Raw genomic sequence first — 25,752 nt, 5'->3', positions numbered from 1 at the left:
TTAATTCCAGAATAAAAATCTGTGTACTCAGGAAAGAAATCATCTCTCTTCAATGCTTTTTCTCCCCCAAAACAGGTATTGCCTTTTACCCAGGCAAGGCTCGGCTGCTGAGCTGTAAGCATCATTACTATGATCACATTCCACCTCTGATAAATCCAGGTCAGCCAGGAGAAATTGAATGCACCACTCAGAGAATCAACTACACAGATCCTTTTACTAATCAAACTATGGTAATAATAATATTATAGAACAAAGCTTATTCAGTGGGGGTTTTCTGCTAGTAATGGTATTTGAAAGTAAAAATACTTACTTAGTGCTGCAGGAGATCCATGCTTCTAGTGTTTTTCAAGCCATCTGTCCTTTTGTTTTCAGAAATGTGAAAGACCCCAGTCAGTGTAGATGTGTTATGGATGATCAGCTGGCATGTGGGTGTGTGCAGCATGAAAATCTGAATGGGATGAAATAAGTTATTTTTCACAATGAAATTCTAGTTTCATTCCTTTCCTAAATGAACCCGCAAGCATATTTCTTGATATAGTAAATGCAGCTTTGCTTGAAAGCAGAAGCAGTTTCTCCAATAAAGCAGGACAGCTTATATCTTCTTGTGTGTTTTCTGGGATTTTCGTACCTTTATTGTCAGTTGGAAAAATCTTAGCTGGTCACCAAAGGATTTGTTACACTGAAATGGTGTGAGCCAGTAAAATGGGAACATTGAGTGAGAGACTGTCTTAAACTGCCCTTAAAAATGCAGGGAACCTAACTTCTGTATAAATAAATGTTGAAGAAATTAAGTATTAAATATGGTAATTCATTTCTAAAGTGATTGTTCAAGTTATTTTAAAGGAAAATTAAATGTGAACAAACTACTGAAGTACTGGTTTGGTCAGCTTTTTTCCTCTTCATATTTTGCCTTTTGTCTATTCACCATTTCTTTTTGGGAAGCAACTTTTTAGTATATTTGAAAGTAATATTCTAGGTGAAAGTTTAATTTCTGTGACTAGCATGTTCTTTCTCTGTGTTTTAACAAACTAAGAACCTGCATTTTATTCTGCATGGCAGATTAATTTAAAAGCATGCTGATCCAATAAAGTATAGTATAGCTGAATGGAAAGGCACTGAGGAAGAGACCTCTGAACCACATAGAGCCCCATTCCAAATTGGCTGAGTCCTTTGGGAAGCAGCAGATTGCTGTTTGATGTAACAGCTGCACTCTACCTTTGGTTGCGTTGTGCCTGCTGATATTTTGTGTTGGTTTTGTGGGTTTTGTTTGTTTATTTTCCCTTTCTGTAGCTTACTTGAGGTGCTGGGGGCTATGAAGTTGTTTCTCTTTCCCATGGAGAAACCTGATGTTCTCCACATCCAGACTCCAAATTAACTTGCTTCCTTTCAAGAGATGAAAGTTCCTAGACTTTAATGCTTGAAACAGTTTCTGCCTGAGCTTCTACATAAGGCAGACTGTGGTAATTCCTTGTGGACCCAAAGATCTATGATAGGACTAAAGCAGAATTCTTAGGAAAAAAACCCAAAACACTTGGTGTAAAGACTACATTTTTAAACTAAAAGGAGGGATTCAATTGGCATTCTTATTAAATATTTTAATGGATGTATACTTACTAGCAGCCAAGAATTCTCTGTGAGTCAGATTTCTGTAGAGTATTAGTGACAGATGGCAAATTGATGAACAGGAAATGGGGATTTCTCTGCTACTCTCACCATCTCTATTTGCTTACAGAAGTATGCTTTGGTTGTTCGAGGCCCTCGTGATGTGAAGAAAAAGGAACTGGTGTTTTTGCAGTTTCATTTAAATGGAACAGACCAAGATTTCAGTGCCATTGACTACCTTCTGTTTTCTTCTTTCCAAGAGTTCATCAACAGGTATGCAAAAGGATGAGCCTGAACTTACTAGAACAACACTAGGGAAAGCAGAGCTTTTTTTTTTTTTTTTTTTTTTTTTTTTTTTTAAAATCAGTCAGGCTTTAATGTTCTTTGTTTTTTTAAATTTGAGTTAGGTTGATGCTCCTCTATGTCACAGATTACTAATCTTACCTTTTAGAAAATTATTTGAGGACTTTTTCAGTGACAAAAACTGCCCTTCAACTATATTTCAACCATTTGTTGCTGTGCTTTCTAGAAATCTGAAGTCTGTGCTGGCTTACTGCTGTCTGCTGCTGTTGGTGATCAGGAAGTCTGTGCTGTCCTTGACAGTGTGCTCAGGAAGTGCACTGAGAAAGCTTATGTTTCTGTACCTTTTTTATGTAAGATTTTACAGAATGATGTCATTTCATAGGTAGGGTTTTCAAAATTGCTTTGTACTTTTTTTACATCGATATAATTGGAGTGACTTATCAACCTTCTAATTTTACCATGAGTGGAATTAATCCTGTCTTGAGCTTTCTTGAAAGCCCCACCCTTTCTCCACTTTGTGAGAATAAATTCCATACTTAACTGTTTAATTTTTGCCTTAATTTAAATTCAAGTTCTGTTCTGTCTGTGATCCAGATTAAAAACTAGACAAGAGAGATTAGTCACAGTGAGACTTAATAGCAAGCCTTAATTTAGTGTAAGTCAGATGCTCAGTGAAAAAGGGTCAGGGAATAAAGGCCATGTGCAGAACAAAATTAAATGAGGGAGGGGAAGAGAAATAACCTTTTATTGTAACAAAGCATTCTTGGAGGCTTGGACATGATCATACTGGTGCTTTTCAGATGGAGCAGACTGGAAGTGTTAAGGCACAGTATCTCTGGTTAGCCAAAGACCAGTTATCTGATTTTGCTTTTACAAAGCATTTCTGCTTCAGTGAAGGAGAGCTCTTAAGTCATTAAGTACTTTCTGTGACTGTACTGAAACATCTCATAAGATGCTATTAATGTCCCACGTATTTTAGGCATGGATATTTTTGGGTGAGTAAAAATCGGTTAAGGAGTTAGTATGTATGTAGAAGGTGCTACTTCTGTGGGTTTTTTTCTCAGTTTTTGTGGCTTGTGCTGCAGTTAGCAGTATGTACAGTGGGACTAACTCCAGCAATGTGCACAGCTGCTTCTACACTGCAAGACACAAGTACTGCCTGAGACCAGCCCTTTTGAAACACAGAGCAGAAACAGGGGTGTTGTGCTTGTGATTCCTGGCTCTTTGCAGAATGAGCCTGTTTACTAAGGCACAATGTGGCCTGTGCACAAGTCTTGGAAGCTCTATTTCTGTGCCCATGGTGTCAATTTGCAGATAAACCACTGTAAAGAGCTATTTCTTCCCAAATTAAAACGTGTGTCCTACCGAAGTTGGTAGCATTTCTGCAAGCTGCAAATCTGCATGCTGCTGTCCCAAATGCTTGTGCCATGTATTGAGCAAAGGCAGGTTAGATGTGCAGAACAGAAATAAGCAGTATTGCAAAGGTCATACCTTAAGGCTGTGTTTGTGCCAGTGTAGATGAACCAGAAAGAATCATCTGTGAATGATTCTGAGAGAAACCTGGAGAGAGAAACCTGAGAGAAACCTGGATTGCAAGCCTCCAGGCTGCTAGGTCAAACTGTCTGGATGGCAGAATTTATCCCCAAAGAAATAGGGAAGTTGTCCTAGTGAGGAACAGTTCCTAGAGAAGCTCTCATCTTAGTGTTGGAAGGCACTAGAGCTGAAGCAGGGAGTGTGAAGGCTGAGCCTGGGTTATGTTTGGAGCTAAGTATAAAAAGGCAGGAAGAGGTAGTGTTTGGGGATGTATCCTTTGTGCCTGTTTGCAGCAGGGAGTAGGAATGTGAGTTAAAGCTGGTTTTGAACTAACCCAGATAACAAATTGGCAAAGGTATGCAGGCCTTTAACTTAGTAGTAAATTATTTGCCTGTCTAAGTGAAATAAAGTAAGAGGACCAGACGTGCACAAGAGGCCAGTAATGTGTCTTCTACAGCATCCTCCAAAGTCTGGTACAAATAGTATGGCCTGTCTTGCCATATTGACAGTGTATTGCTGTCCCTGTGGCCCAGAAAAAGAGCTTGGAGCAGGTTAAGAGTTTGTTTTCTGCTGGCTATGAAGTGCTTGGGAAATGTACTCATTCTGTCGATCTTGCAGCAGAAGAGAAAATAGAAATTATTTCCAGTTCATCAGTGGATGCTAAATATAGTTGATGGGAAGTCTGGGCTAAGATATCCATAGAAACTGTTGTGTATTGACAGTGCAAAATTTGTCCTTCCATCTGGTCTCTAAAACCTTCAATTACTGGCTGCTCTTAACTTCCCCTTTCCTGACAAAGTGTCTCGCTTGCTGGTTATGAGACCATATTATTAGCACTGCATCCAGCAAAGCATGTAAAATGTTAACAAAGATGCTAAAACTCATGAGATATCATCATTACCTTTACAGTTTTTTGCCATGGTTGTGAACAGCTTAGGTGGGCTGGGCAGGCAGACAGCTATAAAATACACATGTAGGGTATTCCATAATCTTAAATCACAATCCAAAACCCCTTGAAATGGGTGAGAAGAGTCCTTCTGTATCTACAGCATGGTTTCTGTGTAGACAATATTATGCACAACTCACTTTTGGTTTAAATAGCAATAATGATATTGGTGAAGGCTGCTGCAGGCATCAGCCATAAGCAATAATAAAAATGACATCTAGAGACTTGTGTCTTGAAATGTTTTTTGAGGCACAGCAAGTGCTGAGGACTCAAGGAAGGTCCAGGTGTTACTGTCAAGGGTTTTATGCTCTGCAGCTCTTGTGTTAAAATTGGATCAACTACTGGCAGGGCTCACTGGTCTTGTTCTGGCCTTCACAGAACACTGCTGAACTGTGTGCTATTGTTGGAATGTGAGTTGGAGGGATATTGCCACTGACTTTTCTATCCTTTTTTTTAAGATGATGGCAGCTGCTGTTTGTACCATATTAATTGGAGGGAAGGAAATAATGAAACCCTTGCAAAGTACCAAAGTGTAGCTAAAAATACAAGTTCCTTCCCTGAACTGTCATTAGTATAATATATAGGTTTAAGAAGAAAATCCTCTGGACATACTGAACATGTTGCTGACAGACTGTTGTTAGAGTAACATGTGAAATAAGTTATGGTCATGTGAGATGATGAATACCAGTATGAACAAGTCAGAATTATTTAAGGGTCTAAACAGAGCTGCATGTTCACATCCCTGATCTGTATTTCTGCATGCAGGTAAATAAAATATAGCACAGAAGTGTCTAGACTTCTGATTCCATGCCATCTGACCCTTTATTAGATCCTGTACTTGTCTGAGAATTTCCTAGTGTGGGGAAAAGCAAAAGCAATAAATACAAATTTGGTTTGTGGGCTTGGCTCTTGCTGTTGCATTGGAATCTTCTGGTGGCATGTCCTAAGCTGCCTCTGGCTCATGTGGATTGACCCAGACATGGGTGCTAGAAGGATCCATAGCAGAGCTGGAGCCCATTCCAAAATTAGGTTAGAAACTCCCACAGCTGGTGAAAATACATTCTCTTGTGTGAAGCTGATCATTTTGTGCTTGGGCAATGGGATCTCTGTTAGTGATTTGAAGTGTCAATGGTTACCAGAGAGCGCTGGCTGAGGGGTGACCAGGGCTTTGTACTTCACCTTTGTACCACCCAAGACAGTGGCCTCTTCTCCTTTGCTTTCTCTGATGTGATCTTGGAGTTTTTGCATGGTTGTCAGGTACCATTAATACCTTGGGGGAGCCAGGTGCCAAGTATTCCAGGAATGTTACCATGCATCTTAAGGACAGTGTGAAAGGTAGAAGAACTTACTAAGCAACAGAAAATAAAGTGCAGACTTTGCAGGTGGTCTGTCTCTGGGGTGAAGAGACAGTTAAAAGAAACTGCCTGGAGAACTGTCCTTAAGAATAAAATTGGTTGCCTGTCTTGAGTTCACTTAGTTGTATGTGGGTTTTAAGCTATGGTATTTGGCCATTGCTATCATTTGTGCAAAGCTGGTGCATCTTTTCTCTGCTCCCCCACCTCTTTTGGTTTTTTTCTTGACTCTATGGCAGTGTTCTGGATTATGGGGACACACAAGGAGATGCTTTCTCAGATCATTTCTCCAGTTTCTTCTAAGATATTATTAATCTTTTTTCAAGCTTACAATTACTGTTGAAGGCAAAGTATACTACTGCTGTCTGCTTAGCATGTAAGTTGTGGCTGTAACATTCAGCTCTGTGTCATAACTTCCTACCTCAACTTTCCATGTAGGTTTGGAAAGCTTTTCTAGGATGCTGTATTTAGTGATGTGTCAGGCATATGACTGGCTGGCAAGAGTGCTAATTATGTGTGTTCCTCTGAGTGGCAAAGCATTATACTCTTCTATACTGTCCCATCAGCTGTTCCTGTACCCACTTACCAAGAAAGGAAGAATTTATTGTCAGATTAGGTCTCTGTGTCACTGGTTTGTATGGTGAGGAGCAGGCAGGCAGTGGGATTTGTTTTCTGATGCATTGCTCATGTCTTTCATGTAAGGGCCAGGGACCTGCACTGCCATCCTGTTGGGGTCACTAAAAAAAAATCCTAATGTCATCAACTTACAAACTAACCCACTGTCTTTGTAGGTAGGTAGAAAAATGTATTAGTTTTTTAGTTTTTCTTTCCAGAAATGCTTCTCCTTTCTGTTTGTACATGTTGGAGCCTGTCACCTGGGGCCCTGACCTCAGAGCCATGGATTTGCTAAGTTTGTCTTCCCATGAAAATGTGTATATTCATCTCTTAAGCCTGAGCTATCAGTGGGGTACAGAGTAGCCCTCAGTCATTTTATTAGTCCATGCTCTTGCTGCCTTGTAGACAAAATACCTTGTTTTGCAGGAAGGATGCCCAGTTCTGGAAAACTAAGGAAAAAGACAGGAAAGGTGCAAATCTACTCAGTACAGGACAAATCTTCCTAATTTCTCTGTTCTTTGAGATGAGAGTTTGCTTCTTTATCACTGCTTTTCTTCCTCACTTCTTTGTATCTCTCTTTGATAAACTAAAACACCTTTATCTCCCAACAGACCTGGCTGGGCATATGAGCCATATGAGCAAAGTCTATTGCTTCTCTTCACCAAGGAAGATGGATTTAATCTGAGACAAAGCCCTTCCCCTTGTCTCAAGTACCAGCATACTCTGACATATCTCTGCAACCTGCAGTCTGTCTTTAGTAAAAACCAGCAGTCTGTGTATTAATGATTCATGACTCATTGCAGGGGTTTACCCCTTCATCTCAAATGAAACCTTGTTGAAAAAGCAGCTGCAGGGCCAGGTTTATTTCATAGAGATGACATGAAAGTGGCTAAAATCACAGTACCAAGGAGTTCCAAGTAAATAGCTTAATTAATACATTGTGCCCTGTGCAGTTCACAGAGATGGGATGGAGACCAGATATGCTTTAAAGCTGCCTCTCTAACACTTGCAGCATGAGGGTATTGGAAGCCCTAAAATGACATTTGGTCACAGTATTTAAAAAAATTACATCAAGCAGTCCTGTTTCTCTGAGGCTACAAATACCTGTGATTGTACATTGGGAAAACAGCCATCTTATTGCAGGTGGGAGACTTACAGCAAAGGTATAGCATTGCCAAAATAATAGGAATACACTAAATAGAAATTTCAAAGCATTTTAAGTATGTTTATCTTACAACCAACTTACCTGCATCCCAGAAATGGGGTGAAGCAATCTGCCTCTGCCTCTAGACTGTTCCTTCCACCTGTTGCTTCCCAGTGTTGTGGTGAGTTGTTTCCTGGGGTCCTGGCTCTGTTCCTTGCTGTCCCAGAGATGAGAGATGAGCAAAGGAAGGTTCCCTACAAGGCAGAACAATTGCTAGGGGCAGACAGAGCTCCAGGGTGATAGGGCACCAGGTAAGTCTTTGGTGTAAGTGTTGCTATTAATCAAAACATCACTACTCAAAATGTTTTAGGCTTGCTGAATTTTAGCTACTAGTTTAGTAGTTCCTCCTACATAAGAGGAATTGTGAACATATTGTAAGTGCCTGTAGGGTTGACATTCCTCTGCCTACAGTGCTCAGATACCACTCTGCTCAGGGCTCTGGTTACCACTCAGTAATGGTCTTTTTCATTTAGCCCAGAAAAAGCAGAATTCATGAAGGACTGTGAAAGTTCATACTCCAGCTGGAAGTTCTCCGGAGGCTTTAGAACCTGGGTCAGGATGTCCTTGGTGAAAACAAAAGAAGAAGATGGCAGTGAGACTGTTGAATTCAAACAAGAGGTAAAAATGAAAATAATTTTAAGAAATCCTCAGGAAGAGTTTTTTGGGACCTTCTAATTTGTTAAGAAGTAATTACTGCCACAGTTTTAATGGTAACTGGACAACTGAACCAGTTTATGGGGCAAATAGCAATATGAGTTGGAAGAAGATGGGTGGGTTGATTAGTTAAGTGAAACATCAGCCTATTTTTTGTTTCATTGCATCCATTCTGCCACTTGCCATTGAGCAGTCTTGGTTGTACAATTATTCCTTCTTAGCATGGAGGGCTTCCATAAAAGCAGAAATATCTTGGTGTGTGTGGCTGTTGGTGTAGCCTAGTGTCACATCTTGGGAAAAGACCTCCTAAGGGGGAGGCCAGAAAATCTGGGCCATTTAGGGAGTATGTTGTGAGTGTATGACAGAAGTAGTCTGAGGAAAGAGTCTGAAGAGACTGACACAGAAGTATTAACACTGCTAACTTCAGTTCAAGATGGGCAAAAATTGGCAAAGGGATTGTGTAAATAATAGGTAGGACTGGAAAGAGGTGTTCTAGGTTCCCAGAATAGCTGATGTTAGCATGGAGAGGTAAACATAAGTTTTGTATCCTTTGTAGCGTTCTCACATCTGCTTTTGCTTGGGAGTTTTATCTGTTGAGTATCCTTAGAAACATGGAGTAACTCAACTTCTTGCATAATTTAAAACTAAAAAATACACAGGTGAGAGATGCAGACCTAGCTGGAGAGGAAATGAGTTTGACTTTCATTCCTGTTCTGTTCATGCTATGGACAGGAGACTAGTTATGTTTTAAGTTTGCTATTTTGCTTCCAGTGTTGGATGGGGAGAAAGTTTCTCATTAGTGGCTAGAAACAAGAATTTTAAAAGCAGTCCTTTTCAGAGACTGTGTTTTGGAGACAGCTGTCTTGTAGTTTATGGCATACTTGGAAAGATTACTTTGTGGAGATTAAAATGAAGCAGAATCTGCAGTTCTCCTGTCTAATTCTCACAGTTTGGGTTTTACATGGCAAAGCCTTAAGAGAGGAGCAGAGCTGTGACTGAAGTGGGACCTTCTGCTCCACTGGAGTCGTACAAGTCCTAAACTAATACCCTAGTTTGGAGGAGAGGGAAAGATGCATCTGTCTTCAGCTGTTGCCATGTAAGCAACAACAGCAGTTGTCTGTCCTTCATGACCTGCAGCTCTGTATCATGTGCCATTTGGTACTTACCAAATGTAAGATTTTTGGAAGCTCTCCTTTGGGTACTCAAGTCTAATGTGCCTCAAAGAGGAAGAGAGAGGCTGATTCAGAAACTCAAAAAAAGTTGAGCTTTTTGTGACCATAAACATCCATTTAGTCCAGCAGTTATGAACTCTGATCATTTGAGTAAGTGAACAGTGTTCTTCTATTTTGTTTTGTGTTTTGTTTTGTTTTTAAAGGAACTAGGAAGGGATATAAACGTAAATTTTGGGTTTCAGATTTCTATTGTTAATACAGTAGAAGTTGAAATAGCTCAGACATAAATTTTACATGCTTTGTTTGATAGTACAACATCTGCATAAGGAAGTCCATTAGCTTTTCAAATCTAAAGCTGGGAGACAGCATACCAGAAAGATGGATACAAATACCAGGTCAAACAGCACAGTCAGTCTGCTAGCTAGCCCAGTAGTCATTACTTTGTCTTTTCTTCCTTTTCCATTGCCCTTGTATAGCTTTGTGTACTGTTTGCTTCCTGGTGTGCAGTTTTCTTGAATGAGTGTAGTTGTGGTGATGGTACAGTGCAGTAATTAAATGAGCCACAGAAGAGTGGGTAAGCCTGCAGCAAGTGTGTTTGCAAAACATAAGGTGGGGAAGTTTCCATCTGCTTTGGATGGACACATGTTTCTACCTTCTGCTTCTACATGTTCAGAGCCTGAAGTCTGGTCAGGACACAGTGTGTGGAGAAGACTGTTAGAAATCTTGAAGTATTTGTAAAGAAACTAAGCCATAATAGACAGGAGGTTTTTTTGTAGCAGGTCATCCCTCTTATGTTGTCCACTGAATCACTTTCTCCATACCCATAGTTCCTGTCACAGTCTGGAAGTGAAGTTACAGCACCGTGGATTCATTAGTTCCAGTGCAGGTTTAAGCTAACATAGGAAGAGCAGCAGTACTCCCTTGGGCACATACCAAGATGTAAATACACCACTGGGGGTTGGGAAAGGAGCAGTCCTGTCATCACTCATTGAGCTGTGACTCCAGTGTGCTTGTTTGTTAAGTAACTGCCTGGCTCCTGAGCAGTTTGTATTGTTTCCTAGTGGCAGAGGAACAGTGCAAACTGTGGTGTTAGAACCATCTGTAGTTCTTCTCTGGGCTAGGGGTGTGTGTTAATACAAGATAAATGATTTTCTGAGGCCTGATATCTTACTACTTTCCTTCTTTTGGTTCTTAAGACTGTGGTTTCAAGTGGCTGTAACATCCATCTGGTATCCTAAACTGTACCCTGCTGGAATTGTGCTAAACCTCTCTGGCAGTCAGCAGTAGTCTCAAATGGTAGCCTGGTTAATGAGCAATATGGGGAAGTATGGTTTTAATTTTTAACATGTAGGTTTCTTTCCCTTCCATTTTTTCATTCTGTACTGGCTGGCATCTTCTAGTTTATTCTACAACTGATTAAAAAAAAAAAAAAAAGTCTTCCTGCCACCATTGTGTAGTTGTCTGGTGAATAAAAAGTAATTTTGCATTCATTCATGAGAACTTTCCAAATGCTGTATCATCCCACGTAAATTAATTTTGTAAATTAAAGTCTTTTCCCCTCCCCTTGAAAAGGAAAGACTATGTAGTAAAAAATATGTGTAAACATGGTATTGCAGTGCTTTACTGTGTGAGAAATAGGAAAAGAATATGAGCACGAGACAGATGGAGGAAACTGCCCTCTCTATCTTTTGGGAAACTATTGTTCCATGTGCAGGAAGGCTGAATTGTAACTCTCTAAAGAGCCTCTTGCAGCCTTTTCTGCTGCAGAGAAGACTCATAACACCACTGAAGAAAGTAACTTGTACTTTTTTTCTCCTCCCTCCAGACCAGCGTGGTTAACTATATTGACCAGAGAGCTGAACCAAGAGGTGACCAGCTGTTTTTTGTGGTATTTGAATGGAAAGACCCTTTTATACAGACTGTTCAAGATGTGAGTAACACCAGTCCCTTTTTATAGTTTGTGTATGTGTGTGTGCATGCCCCTGTTACCTCACTCCAAGCAGATACTCAGAGGAAGAGTGAGGTTACTTCTGAAATTTCAGTCTAGGCTCTTCCTTATATCCAATAGTGCCTATTCTTGCAGGGGTCAAGACCACCTGATGCTTTTCCCTTGGCTTGGTGACACTTGGTGTTCTGTTTGCAGCTGAAGGTTCACCCAGCTAAGAAACACTGCGTTTAAAATGGCCCTACCCTGACAACCAGAGGTCCTCACCAGCAAAATCCAGTGTTCCTGTTTCTTTCTCAAAACTGGAGTGTGGCAGGAGCTCTGCAGGGCAGGAGCTTTGATTGCTTGGTCCTTTGCACTCCTGCTGTTACATCTGTGCTGGAAACAAGAACTCTTCTCAGTGCAGGAATCTCCTTGGTCTCGAGAGCACTGTCCTGTTCCAGGCACCTCTGGCTCCTCTCTGCCAGATGGGATTCACTCCTCTGCCATTTTGGAGCTGAAGGGTGCCCCTGATCCAGTGGACTGGGGTGTGCTTAGTTACCCTTGCTGAAAAGGCCATGGCTGACAAGCATGGGCAGGCAGCCCCGCTCCTTTCAGGAGAATTAACAAATGCAAAAAGGCTGTTTGAGGCCTACTACTGACTCAGGTGATGACCAAGTGGTGCTGGGCTCATACTGACTGTCAAAGAGTTGCAGACAACTCTGAAGAGTCCCAAAGCTGTGTGCTGCTGAAGAGCTGCTTAAGCCTAGCTCTGCTCACTCCATCTGAGATCCTAGAAGCCATCCTTGAGCCCAAAGGTGTGAGAATTGCACACTATACATAAACTTAACTGCTCTTGAACCAAATGTAGTTAAAAATAGAAACATAAAGCAGTTGCTGCAGGTCTGCAGAAACAGCTGCTGCTGTCAGAAACTGGTTTAGCATTACAATTGTCTTGTTGAAGCTTTCCAGGAGTTGCTTTTACTTTCTTTCAATGTGACTGCTTATTTTTCCAGGCCTTTAAATGATACATAAGTTAAATACTAAAGCCAGCATTTTTAACTGTATCTATCTTTCAAAGTTTTAAACAATTCAATAACCTGAAATAGTCTCTAACGTGAATTTAGCAGCCAGGAATATGCTGCAAAACACTTCACTTTGAAAAATTGAATTGTCTGTTGTTTAATAGGTTTAATATGTGCTGAGTCAGATGAGGGGAATAATATTTTTTATCTCTTTCAGATAATCACAGCAAATCCCTGGAACATGATCGCTCTTCTTTGTGGTATCTTTTTGGCTCTGTTTAAGGCAGCAGACTTTGCCAAGTTAAGTGTTAAGTGGATGATCAAAATCCGAAAGAGACATCTGAAGAGGAGGAGTCAAGTAATGAACCACATAAACTGAGACTGCCTTTTAACTATTCATAGCAAAAGGGATAGAAAATAACTGGAATAAACTTCAATCAGCAGCTAAAGGTGCAAACCAGGTAGGTTTTTTTCTGGAAAAATGACAGCTGGGGGACCAGCCTAATGAAGTGGCCTTTGAACTTCAGAAAGGAGCTAACACTAGGACAGATCTAACAAACTCAAACTCATGCTCTTCTGTTCCAAATTTAACAAGCTTACCTTGAAATATAGGGTGGACCTAGGGAGGAGAGAATTCACTGATGTTTAGAAAGTCAAACACTGTAGTGGTTCTAAAAAGCTTTAAAAAAAGTGGACAGTGTGTGAATGCTTCTCAGAACAGGAGACCATTTAATTTCTGCATGGGCTATGACCTGCATCCCTTACTGTAACACGGTTACTTTCTAGACTGCTTTTAGTGGAAGATGAACAGTTTGTGTTTTGGTAAAAAGGTAAAAACAGTCTGGCCTCCCCTCTCCAAAGTATGTGTTAAAACAAAATACACTGGAATTCTATTATGTGTAATTTTTAAAGTATAGTGACTTTAATATTAAAAAAAACAAACCAAACCAAAATAAAATTAAAAAAACCAATCAAACAAAAAAACCCCCAACAAACCAAAACCACCTTCAAATAAGATATTTTAACTACCTGCTCTCTGATTCAGCTGGTGCTTTATAGGAGGTAGTGCAGGTGGGAGTACTATGGCAAGAAGAATCTATTCTTCACCAGTCCAACCCAAAGTAAACTCAACCAGCTCAATACCTCAGCCTAGAGTTCAAAGTTTCTCAGGCTGTTGCTCAACCATCCTTCCCCAAGTCTCTGCTGAAGAAGTGAAAAATAGACTTTCATCAGCCTGGCATTTAAATGTGATCCTCTGTTACCCAGGGAATGTGTACTAACCAACTGTGCTGGGGTGGCGAAGTCTTTTTCTTCCTTATAAGTCCCTTCTTACAAGTCCCTTCTTAGGCATCCAGACCCACACGGCCTCGTGGAGGCTGCTGGGCAGCAGTGCACCCCTGTGTGTTTGCTCTGAAGGCTTTGTTGCAAGGAAGGAGCATGCCAAGCCAGATTTTGCTTCCATGGCAGGGCATCCAAAGTACGTATTCTCCCCCCCCGCCCCTCTTTTATTTTTTTCTTTTTGCCTCTTAAGCATTTTGGAGCAAAATTTGCTACTTGCAAGCCAATTTCCAGAGCAAATCCAGGCAGTGCATTGACCAAACACACCCTTAAGCAAGGGAGCAACTAATCACTGTGACAATACAAACAAAAGAGCAGCAGAGGCTGCAGGCACAGGGGCAGAGAGTGTGTTCTCCTGTGCCCAGGCAGGAGAAGGTTACAGCCTACCTGTCACTTGCAGTTACTGCTCTTGCCACTTCCCCAGCTCCTCTGCTGATGCTTCACGTGGTAGGCTCTGAGATAACTCCTCATACTCCTCTGGGAAAAAAAAAAGTTTGGATGCAAGAAGAGGTGGAGTTCAGCCAGCACTTTACGTTCAGTGTCTTGCAAGGGTGGCTCTGGAACGTGTCCAGCAGGGCCCATGGTGTACCTGGCTCAGGTGAGGGAGGTAGCGAGGGCATAGCAAGGGAACAAAGTTACCTGAGAGAGGGGTAGCAAAGACCAAAAACAGTGCACTTCTGAAGCAAACTGAGAACACTCTGCTACTTCGGCCCTAGCTGCTGATGTAGTGGTGTATGGGACAAACTCAGGGGGGGAAGAATCAGGGGAAGGATGACAAATCTAGACTTAGACCATCCATCTAACAACCACCACAACAAAAAAACCCTCAACAAACACAACCCTATTGTTGTGTAACAGCCTATGCAGCCCTCCAGTACCTGAAGACCCACAGGACAGCTGGGGAATAATTTTTTTTTCTAAGTGCCTGCAGCAATAAGACAAGGGGTAATGGCTTTAAACTGGGAGAGGTTAAATTGAGGTTGGAAATCAGGATGAAATTTAGTGTGAAGGTGGTGAGATGCCAGTTCTGGGCTAAGAGGTGTGGTGAAAGAAAGGGAGCACACCTTTCTACTATATTTAATGTACTTTTTTTTTTACTAGATTCCCCTAATAGACAGCTTCAGTCACTCCCCTTTAGCTATCATGAGTTCTTGTGTTTTAAGGAAATGCTACTAGAGCAGGCCAGCATGGTCCAGTTGAGAGCCCTTTCTTGTATACACCTATTTATAGGAATGATTGTAATAGCAAGTGTTGCACAATGTGTTTGAAACAGCCACTCACAGCTACTGTGTTGTTTTTCTGTTACTTACTGTAAATTTTAACAATTACAAATGCCAGTAATTTGTTCTTCATACAACTGCCAGGGGTTAGATTCCCAAACTGCCATACAGTTTATTTCCTTTATACTGTAAGGCAGCTGAAAATATCTTTTATCTGAAATTCAGGTTTTTATTATTCCATGAAAAAAAAGGCTAAAGATTTAAACTGAGGTGAAGGGTGTCTGCAAGACAGTCACCTCCCTCCTGATCTGGCAAAGCTTCCAGCCCCTCAAGTCTCTAACATCTGACTTCAAGGCTAGCATGAAAAGTAAAGGATGCTTTTCCCCAGAAATTCTGGGCAGCCTCCTACCCTAGCAGAGTCTGCTTTGGTCAGCTGATTATTTACTCTTTTATATAAAGCTGACATGGAAAGAGCAGCAACTGAGTGGTGTTGCTGAGATGGAACTATTACAAGCATAGGCCACTTCAGGCAGCATTATCCCCATTTCTCCTGTGAAACACAACTTCTTAAGAGACAAAACTGAAGTACCAATAAAAGTATAATAAAATCAATTCAAAACAGTGTAGTAAAGACCTTTTTTTTTTTTGCCTGGAAACTGCTTGAATCAAGTCTGTAAACCATCCAGGCTGTTGCTAAAACAAGCCCAGGACATCTGCCTCAGCTGTTGTGAGCACCACCTGCACTGCACAGAACAAAGCCTTCCAACCCTTCTCACAAAAACAAAGCCCCAGGGAGCCCCCAGCACTTTTGCCACAGGCTGGTGAAAAGCCACAGGTTACTTACACATACGTGCAGTTAAAGGTTGCTTGTAAAAGCCATTCTAATTTTCCTGGTCTTTATAAACACAAAGATGTGATATACAGCACTAAATACAAACATAAAGACTTTATTGAATGCTGCTCAATTCCCCAAAGATCTTTCATTACAAAAGTTTTCCACACAACTGCAATTTAAGAGATTGGAATGGTACTCTGATAAAGGATGTGAAAAATACTTGATCAAGTAAACAGACAAGACTTCTATTGTCAATCTTCCACCTTTAAGAAACAGGCTGCATTTTCTTTAAATAAAACAAGGAACTATTTATTGACATCCTTTCCTCCTAAACAAAGGGAAAAAAAGTAACCCCAATTTTGGTCTCGTTCTTCAGTTCAGGAGATGCTAAAACTAATGCAGAGATGTCCAAGATAGTCTCGAGGAGACCTGCACTACTCTGCAGGGAGTCCTTGGGCTGCTGAGAAGCATCATTGATGGGCTCTCTGGAGGAAGCTCCATCCTCAGCTGTAGCAGGAGGAAATCTCCAAGCAGCCCAGGACCAAGAGGCAGCCAGAATGGGGCAGAGGCACTCTCCAAGTGGTAGGTCACACCCAGGGACCCCCCTTAACCTGTTCAAGCTGACTTTCTCTTCTTACTTGGCCTCATTCTAACGTGAGCATAATATAAATCTAAATCCAATCACAAATTCAAGGACAGCACCATATCAGAGTTCCTTTCGGTGCTGTAAGGGGCACATACTGAATATCTCAAGTTACCAGTAACATACACCTTGGTTTTATTTGAGAAAATACAGCACAACTAGAAGCCTTTTCTATCATCTTAACCGAAGTATGCAGCAATGTGAAAAGCACATATAAAACAAGGAAAAAAAAATGTACATAGCAAACTATACCACCTATGTGCAACACAATCAGAAATTCAAGTCATAATTCTCACCACTCCCGTAATTATTTCACTCATTAAGGATGATAATTCAGTTCTGTGAAACGCTGGAAGTGACAGTATATCAATAATTAGACAAATTTACAATATGCTGTGGTAATGACATCACTTAACTGCTGTATTTAAATTCAAATCTTTACATTTGCCAGAGAAAAAATTGGCTGTTTCTAATATACTGATGAGGTTTCTTTTGCAAATCCTTATATATTTCAAAAGGGTACAAAAAAGTGTGTCTGCCGAGTAGAGGTGGTCATTTCTTTTATTTGGCACTTGTATTGTGTGCATTGAGCACATTGTGAGTGCTGTTCTGCTTTTCTGCCATCGCCTTCTTTAGCTTTAACTCCTCCAGCTTTCTCCACAGCTCTTCACGTTCCAATTCTTTCTTTTTCTCTCTGTAGAAAAGAGCAAAGTATCAATTGCAGATGTGTTTTAAGTGCAGTGTGGAGACACAGTCACGTAACAACTGTGATTTACATCTAGTAATTCCTCTGCTCAGTTTTTTTCCAAAGCCATTTTTAGAGGCAATTACAGTTCCCTCTATTAAAAAGCAAGCATACAAATTGCAAACAGTTAGTGGTAAAACTGTAACTCTGCTCCAACAAACTCAGACAATTGCTGTACTGTGGCTTTGCACAGATGACTGCAGTTCTGAGGAGGTTCTTCACCACATGCAAACAAATTAAGGCACTGAGCTTCTTTGCGGGGAAATAGCACAACCATTGAAAGGAGACTGAGCGTGTGGTGTCTGCTGGCCCGGGATAACATAGGCCCTGCCTCCCCTTGCTCCAAGAGTACTGCTCAGTAGGTTAGTGGGATAAGAGATTTCAGCTGAGCTATGCAATATTCTCCAGCTCAGCTTTCTTCAGACAACACAGCCCTGGAGCAGCAGAGGCAGCACCAGCAGCCTCTGACAGCACAGCTGAGCCCTGCACCCCCACACTGAGACCCAGCACCCCCAACACAGGCAGGCAGGGAGCTGGGGCCTCTCCCCGGGCTCCAGCCCCCCTCACAGCACTGCCACACACCCACCTGGGTGCTGCCTCAACTCAAGAGACACCCAGCAGCAAGAATCTCACCAGCACTTCCACTACAGAACCTCACAGCCACAACAGTTCAGTTTTGTCTCTTTTCAGCTGGCACGTTTTACAAATTTATTCATCCAAATGCATTTGGAAGAAAAATCGGTACCTTTGCCTCTCTGCTTTGTATGAGCTTGTGAGTTCATCAAAAAGCTTGCCATTCATTTCCATCAGGGTTTTCAGCACGTTGTATACCAGTGCCACAATAGTGCTACAACAGAAGGAATGCAGCCATTAGAATTACTCAGCACAACCTGAACTTCAGTCAATAAGTGTTCATTTCTTCTTTGGACTCTGACCTTATTTGTTAGATACTGCACTGCAAGGTCAGTGACTTTCTGAAAAAAAAAAAATCCTTAATTTCCTCTGTACATTAATAAACTGCATATTTAAACATTTTTTTAAATGGTTATTTAAATTGCTGACTCTTGTAACTGCACAGGATGTAATTAGTAACACTGTGGCTGTGCTATAAAGCCAATTGAGTTTTTTTAGCATTTAATAAACTGGGTTTTCACAACGATTTTGGGTAATAAAATATAATATTCTAGAAAAATAAACTTCTGGGTAATAATTAAGACTGGGCAAAAGAATGTGGCAGAGGAACCACAGGCATGTGGCTTAACACAGCTTCTGCAAGCTCTACCAGAAACACTTCTGGGCAGCAGACAGCTTTGCTGCACATGTCCCATTAGAGAAGCAAACTGGGAGCATCAGCTACTGGTTCCCAGTACTTTGGTTTCTTTGAGAAACTGAAGAGCTTGAGCAACACTGGCTGCATCTTGAACACCTGTCTGTATTTCCACATTAGGTATTACTCTTGTTTTTGTGAAGGCACAATATTTATGATAACTCATTGAAACATGAATATTACTTCCTTTAAGCCCATTCCTAGTTGTACAAAGAAATGCAAAAACAGCAGTAAAACCAAACATTTTAAAGGTGCCCATCATGAAGCTTATCACTCATTAGAAAACCAAGGAAAACTGTCTTCCCCATCTTTCCTCTCACTAGCAGAAACAGAGCAGTATTGATTGTAAAGCTGTAGGACACAGGCCCTGTGCAGCCTGTGTGACTTTGGAAAATGAGCGTAAGGAAAATCTAAGTAAGTAACCAAAGGACAAAGTTTGCTTTTCAGTCAGCTGTGCCCATTGTGGCTCTAGGAAATCCCCCAGCTGTTCATCAGAAGCCCTGTACTCCCCCAGAAAAGCACAGGACACTCTGCCTGCCTACACACCTTTTGTCTTTTTGAAAATCAGTTTTCACATGGTTTGAAAACAACAGCTTATTTGGGGTTTTAATTTTCTGAGGGGAAAAGCTTGATTTTGATTAAGTAGTTAAGTCCACATCAAACAGATAGATGGATTTAAGCATTTTAAGTTTCTCTGCCCTCCAAAACAGGTTAGATTTTCTTCTTGAGGACCAAACTTCCTGATCCTCAATGCATACATTTGTCCTGTCTTTCCCTTCAAAAAGGGGAACTGCTCTCTGCAGCTAGGGAAAGAGGGACATCCTTCAATGTTGTTAAGGTCCCACGTAGTATGAAAGCTCCAAGAACTAGTTATCCAAAATTCCTAAGCGGTCTCACCTGGTTCATCTGCAACTAGAGACATGCTCTAGATAAATTCAGAATAGTTCCAGAGCCCCCAAGGGCTTAGAAGAGGACATCTGATTTACTTCAACATTGTGGGAAGCTCCCTACTTACCCAGGCTTTTGCCTGTATGAGTTTTACATTCTACAAATTTGGACAAACTTTGCTTCTTGATGTTGCAGGGTAACTACAGATTCTTTCAAACATGATATAAAAATACTAACATTTAACTTGCAGCATTAACTATAAAGTGAATTCATCACTCATTTCTCATTCCTACCATCCTTTACAGTGGTAGGCAACTGCTCTTCTCCAACAGGATCTTTTCCCCTTATCATCTCTCTGTGCAGCAATAACTGCTCACAAAGACACTGACAAAATTCTGTTCATCTAAAGCAGTAAAGGACAATAAAGATAAATACAGAAGTATTCCTTGGAAATGTTTTTTTGTCTAAGTAATATTAATCTGCATTTTTAACTAACACATAATATCAAACATGATTACAGAATCAAGACCATCATCCAAGCTACTCAGTTTTTCAGTAAATTCCACTTCTTTAACACAGCAATACAGTGAAAGCATAGCATAGCTGAAGATGATAACCATTTTAGCACCCTTAATCTCATCAATTCCATCCAATTCAGGTACAAACAAAATTATATTTACAGTTTTGCAATCCAAACCCAAAACAGGGCGTAATTTATTTATGGTACTATAGATGAACATTACATACGGATTCCAGTGCTCTTTGGAGATCTTGTATAAACTGCCAAACATAATTGGTAGAATTTTATCAATGTTCTCCTCAATCAGGCTAAGAATATACTCATTGTTCCAGAAGTACAAAGCTCTTTCTGCAACCTGAAACACAAAACGTTGGGGTCAACAGCCACAAAACAAATTACTACAAGTTTTTGCTTTTTTTTACTACCTTTTTTTTTTTTTACCTGAAAATGTGAACTTGACACACACTTGGATATTTGCTTAAATAAAGGCTCTTCTATTTTTTTGAATTGTGTCGGTTCTATTACATCTAAGATTTCTTCAATTTCCCCTAAAAACATCACCTGTTTGTATAAAAGAAATACATCAAAAAGTATGAAAAGGGTTTTTACATTGGCATTGTAAACAGCAACAAACAAATTACAGCATATGTATTAGTCATGAATCCTGCAAAGAACAGTGTATTTAATTACAGTGCACTACACAGCCACAGGTTTCTTTGCAGCCTGAAAGATTTCAGCTTCAGCACCAGGTTACAGCTCTCTTCTTAGATTTCTTTTGTGTAATTGCTCTAAACACATCACAGAGCTGCTTTTCTGGGGGGTTTTGGGGTTAGAAAAACACTAGAACATTTTATTTCTTCAAGAATGGCTGCAGAGTTCACCATCATAGGAGATCAACAAAGTACCTTTGAAGTGTTAAATACTTAATTCCCGTTTTCAATTTCAACCAGCAGAACACCAGGTAGGTGGCACAGAAAAATTTACCACCACTCACAGGCAGAGACAACAGTGTTAAGGGACCCCCACTTTTAAGGAGCTGTTTGGGGGTGGGGTACGGTGGTGTAAAAATCAGAAGTTTGATTTATGCCAATTTTAACTACATATAAGAAATGAGAATATTTTTATGCTAAAGAAGTGTATATAATGCTTTACTAGACTCTGATTCAGTATCTCAGATGCTGAATCTTGTCACACTGCAGATGATCACCTTCTACCTGGTCTGTCTCTACTAAATCACTTCACCTTGGAAAAATTTCTCCATATCATCTTAATTAGAATGCAACTTTTAATGTAATTTTAACACAGTAACACCATAGTAAGAACAAAGTTGCATTGAATTGCATGACAAAGATGAGCACCTCCAGAAGCTTCAAGAACTGCAATTCTGTAAGATCTCTTGAAAAGCACAGCAGAGGCAAGGTCTGTGAACCTGCCACACCACATTTTATGTCACAGCAGATGCCAGAAATGAGAGAAAACCAACCTCTTTCTGACTGCAAGTTTTTGGCCAAAATTTGAGCAATCCTCTGATTACCTGTGTTAAAAATACAAACAAGTTAAAGCAGAACAGATTTCTGTTACATATTTGATCAAAGTTTATAAAGAAAGTACTAGGCTTTTATTGAACTCTGGTTAAGGAAAAGCAAACTAAATACAGCTAAATGCAGTTCCCCTGAAAATAAATACTGTGCTCAATTATTTATCTTGTTCAGGTTATCAGAATAATTTAGACCCTTATCACTTCACAAGTCTTTGATTATCCATTCACACTCTGATACATTAATTGGTAAGAGGTTCATGACAAAGTGTCACAAAATGAAGTTAACTCCCCTCTAGCTAGATTTCCCAGAATAGTTTTTTGTCTTCTACTAAATCACACTTTGGGGAGTCTTGGTGTCAAGGTTGGAAGCCCAAGAGCAAGCAGGATACACTGACTGCATGAACAGGGCATTCCAGAGTAGTCACAGCCTCTGCCACTGCCTTTTTTGTTCTAGAATTTGAAATCTTAAAGACTGAATATTAAAAAGACAAACTTACAGAGAAAATATATTCCAGTATTTATATTGGAATCTATCTTAGACAAGGCTGGAAAAAGCCTTTGGGAAACTTAATTAGAAAGTACAGCTCCCAAAAGGAAGGGACACACACACAACAAACAAAGGCTGAAGGCCTGTTTCCTAGAAACAAACATCTGACATGGCATCTAATTTACAAAATTCATGGTGGCTTAGAAAACAAAACAAAACAAAACAAAACAGAACTGCATGTTTCAACAACAGAAACATTCCCAGAGCCTTATAAGCTTTCAGCTTAAGGAGACTCTTATTTTTATGATGCAACAGCACCTAATTGAGGATATCCAACTGTAAAACTTATTCAATTATCTTAATACCTTCAGTGTTTGATTTTTGCTGTGATGATTCCTTTTCCCCTGCTTCCCAGCTGGCTGTATTATTCACAACTTCATGTACTAACAAAAGTGACTTTCAAGAGAAAAATTTAATAGGATTTTAAGTGCCCACAAGTCTTTATCCTAGGACACACACCCTGCTACTACAAAACCAAATGTCACTTCAAACGGCACTGAGCAAATGCAGAAACCTCAGGCAGCTGTAAGTCCTATGCTCACATCCACCAAAGGAATGCAAGTTCCATGAAAAGAACAGATCCTTCACAGATCCTCAACAATACAGTTCCACCTAGCTGGCCAAAAGCTGCAGACAACTGATACACTAATATCAAGACAAGCAAGACAAGAGGACACGGTCTTAAGTTGTGCCAGGGGAGGTTTAGGTTGGACATTAGAAAGAATTTCTTTACTGAGAGGGTGATTAGGCATTGGAATGGGCTGCCCAGGGAAGTAGTGGATTCTCCGTGTCTGGAGATATTTCAAAAGAGACTGGATGTGGCACTCAGTGCCATGGTCTGGTAACTGCAGAGGTAGTGGTTCAAGGGTTGGACTTGATGATCTCTGAGGTCCCTTCCAACCCAGCCAATTCTATCATTCTATGATCATCACCTGAAAGGTCAGGGGGGAGCAGGAGGCCTGGGTCAGCCCACACAGGTGTCATTTCTGCAGCCTGGAGCAGGGGCTGAGCTCCCTCCCTGACCCACACAGCCCGTCCTGAGTGGCCCCTGGAGACAGAGCTGGAGCCACTGGCACAGGGATGGGGGAAGGATACTCTGAGTTCCCCCATTTCACTGTAATGACTTGATCTGGCTGGTGGTCCTACACTCACCTGCTTCTCATTCACCCTCTAGGAGTCAGACTTGGATGATTAATTCCACTTGTTTTCCTAGATTCACAATTTGGAGTAGTCTGTGTAAATACATTTTACATGTAAGGCTGTTATCTGTTAATTACCTTGTACCTGCATGACTCACTTATGCACTGCTGGGATTTTGTGTTTTTAAACAACAAACCTGAACATTTACAGGACTGATGGTTCATTCTGCTGACAACTTCCCTTCCCCCAGAACAATGCAAGCAAGCCAGCATTTCAGACAAGCCCATTTGCCAAAGAAAAGCTCTGAGAACCTACCATACACCCCTAATGGAAGCATGGACTTTCCTTGTCTCAAAACCAGAAAACTGAGTTAGTTGGGACAGTCCAGATCTAGCACTCAGTTACTGTAGGAGTGCTGAACAGACACTACAGAGAAATAATACATTCTGAGTATAACAATAGACCTCAACAAGTTACCTACCTATTCCTTGCTCAATTTCCAGCTTGAGCATACTTTCATATTAAAAAAGCTGATAAATGGACATTTTCAAATATTATATTTGAAGAAATACTCAAAATTAATGCCAATCTGAAATTCTGCTGCTCTTACTACTCAAAGCTCTTGAGATCAACAACTCTCCCCAAGCTACAAAATTCCCATAAAACTGACAACAACAGGCACCTGCTAGAAACCATATCTGACACACAAGGACTGCATCTTTAGCCTGATTTCTTCAGTGTTGAGGCTGCTGCACTTCGCAGGGTTAGGTAACAAACTTTCCTTGTCAGCTCTGCAAACATCAGGGTTGACCTAAGGCTGACTGCTATACATGCAAGAGCTCAGATTCAATGCCCTCTAAATTGACCCTGAGTGACAATTCCTGCCAGAAAAATAACAGTAAGGTATTCAAGAAGACAGCCTTCTGATGGGGTTCTTAAAATATTTCTTGACCTAAAGCCAAAAAAAAAAAAAAAAAAAAAAAAAAAAAAAAAAAAAAATCTAAATTCCATTTTATCAGTTGTCCCAAATTTTAACATTTGTTTTTCAACAATTTCAGAAAGCTTCACTTCTTACCATCTTTTTAACTTTTATTCTGTCATAAAGTAAATTTTACCATATGCTCAGAGTAAGGACCAAGCACAGGCAGTGACTCTGCAGGGAGTTCTTGTATCTTCTCCCTTCTGAATTCATCTCTAATGATGAGGAGCCAACCAGAAGTGGATATATACTACAGTCCAGGTGAAGTCTCAGAACTGCACTAAGGCACTCCTGCTTCAGGAGTCCTGCCTTCTTCACTTCAGCATCTGGGTTTGGATCCTTCATCAGTTTTGTAAATTCCTATCAGGAAGCTGTCCTTGTCTCGTTGTCACCTCTTTCAATCTAGCAGATTTTATGAAATAATACACATTTTCTGCTCAAACGTCACCTTTAGCTGTCAAAATGCCTGGGTTGTTTTATCCCTTGGCTGCAGGAATAAGGCTCAGACACTTCTTTCACTTTGTCCTGTCCAACAGAATCATAGAATCATAGAACTGGTTGGGTTGGAAGGAACCTCCGAGATCATCAAGTCCAACCCTTGATCCACTACTGCTGCAGTTACCAGACCATGGCACTGAGTGCCACATCCAGTCTCTTTTTAAATATCTCCAGGGATGGAGAATCCACTACTTCCCTGGGCAGCCCATTCCAATGCCTGATCACCCTCTCCAGAAAGAAATTCTAATATCCAACCTAAACCTCCCCTGGCACAACTTGAGACCATGCCCTCTTGTCTTGATGAGAGTTGCCTGGGAAAAGAGACCAACCCCCCCCGGCTCCAACCTCCTTTCAGGGAGTTGTAGAGAGCAATGAGGTCTCCCCTGAGCCTCCTCTTCTCCAGGCTGAACAGCCCCAGCTCCCTCAGCCTCTCCTCACAGGACTTGTGCTGGATCCCTTCACCAGCCTGGTTGCCCTCCTTTGGACCTGCTCCAGGACCTCAATATCCTTCCTGAACTGAGGGGCCCAGAACTGGACACAGTACTCAAAATAATAAAATCTTACTGACTGACCAATGTAGCCAGCAACACAACAATCATAAAGGGGGAAAGGAGATGCTTCAAGCAGAGAAGGCAAATTTGTAGCCAGTCAAGTTGACCACCTTCCATCACCTAGAGGATAACCTGTCTGCTGATGAGGAAAAACAGTGAAGTGGCTGAGCAGAAAACAAGCTTCCACTGAAAGGCTGGTAAAATCCACAGTCTTTCCACAAAGCTGTTTATCTTTTATTCCTGTCTACAGAAACTTACATCTTGCACTAGCTCTTCATTTTTCTGTCACAAAAAGGGACAGAGTATTTAAATATCAACGTAACCTAACAGCAAGATTGCTGATCGTCCAACTAAACCCAGTTTCTGTTCTAGCTGTCCTGACAACCTGTGTCCCCATGAGCTGCTGTGCTGCCCTGAGCCTGTGTTCTTCTTTATGGGCACTGCCAAAGCCCATGCATGAAGCACTGCAAAGCCCTTTTTAGCTGAGCTGTCAATACGTATCATGGGAGACTCAGTCTGGTAAAAGCCACTGGTGCCTGAAGCACCAATATTACAGCTGCCAAGAGGCACCCGAGTAACAGAAGAGACAGAACAAAAACATCACATTTGGAATTTCAGAGTTCTTTCTATCTAAATAAAGTGGTGTTTTTC

The 25,752-nt window shown here is 40.9% G+C and overlaps 2 protein-coding genes across 5 annotated transcripts in view; one reads left to right on the top strand and one right to left on the bottom strand.

Annotated features, from left to right (window-relative positions):
• Nucleotides 1–25,752, top strand: part of PACC1 (proton activated chloride channel 1) — a 39,420-nt gene that overhangs the window by 7,992 nt on the left and 5,676 nt on the right. Inside the window, exons 4-8 of one of the 3 annotated variants that reach the window (XM_030448730.1) lie at nucleotides 76–230; nucleotides 1,733–1,875; nucleotides 8,029–8,173; nucleotides 11,207–11,311; nucleotides 12,548–12,791. In XM_030448730.1, the coding sequence (XP_030304590.1) occupies nucleotides 76–230; nucleotides 1,733–1,875; nucleotides 8,029–8,173; nucleotides 11,207–11,311; nucleotides 12,548–12,709 (710 nt within the window). In that variant the 3' untranslated portion in view covers nucleotides 12,710–12,791. Of the gene's footprint in view, nucleotides 1–75; nucleotides 231–1,732; nucleotides 1,876–8,028; nucleotides 8,174–11,206; nucleotides 11,312–12,547; nucleotides 16,063–25,752 lie in introns of those variants that run through there. The other 2 variants (XM_030448729.1, XM_030448731.1) reach the window with 2 other exon arrangements.
• Nucleotides 15,816–25,752, bottom strand: part of PPP2R5A (protein phosphatase 2 regulatory subunit B'alpha) — a 46,803-nt gene continuing 36,866 nt past the window's right edge. Inside the window, exons 8-12 of one of the 2 annotated variants that reach the window (XM_030448728.1) lie at nucleotides 21,330–21,380; nucleotides 20,288–20,407; nucleotides 20,074–20,201; nucleotides 17,857–17,958; nucleotides 15,816–17,060 (exon numbers count right to left, since the gene is read on the bottom strand). In XM_030448728.1, the coding sequence (XP_030304588.1) occupies nucleotides 16,928–17,060; nucleotides 17,857–17,958; nucleotides 20,074–20,201; nucleotides 20,288–20,407; nucleotides 21,330–21,380 (534 nt within the window). In that variant the 3' untranslated portion in view covers nucleotides 15,816–16,927. The remainder of the gene's footprint in view (nucleotides 17,061–17,856; nucleotides 17,959–20,073; nucleotides 20,202–20,287; nucleotides 20,408–21,329; nucleotides 21,381–25,752) is intronic. The other variant, XM_008496555.2, reaches the window with a different exon arrangement.

The sequence above is a fragment of the Calypte anna genome, chromosome 3 (assembly GCF_003957555.1).
Source record: "Calypte anna isolate BGI_N300 chromosome 3, bCalAnn1_v1.p, whole genome shotgun sequence".
NCBI classification, from domain to species: Eukaryota; Metazoa; Chordata; class Aves; order Apodiformes; family Trochilidae; genus Calypte; species Calypte anna.
The sequence above is the reverse complement of the archived record's forward strand: the minus strand, read 5'-3'. Positions and strand labels throughout refer to the sequence as shown.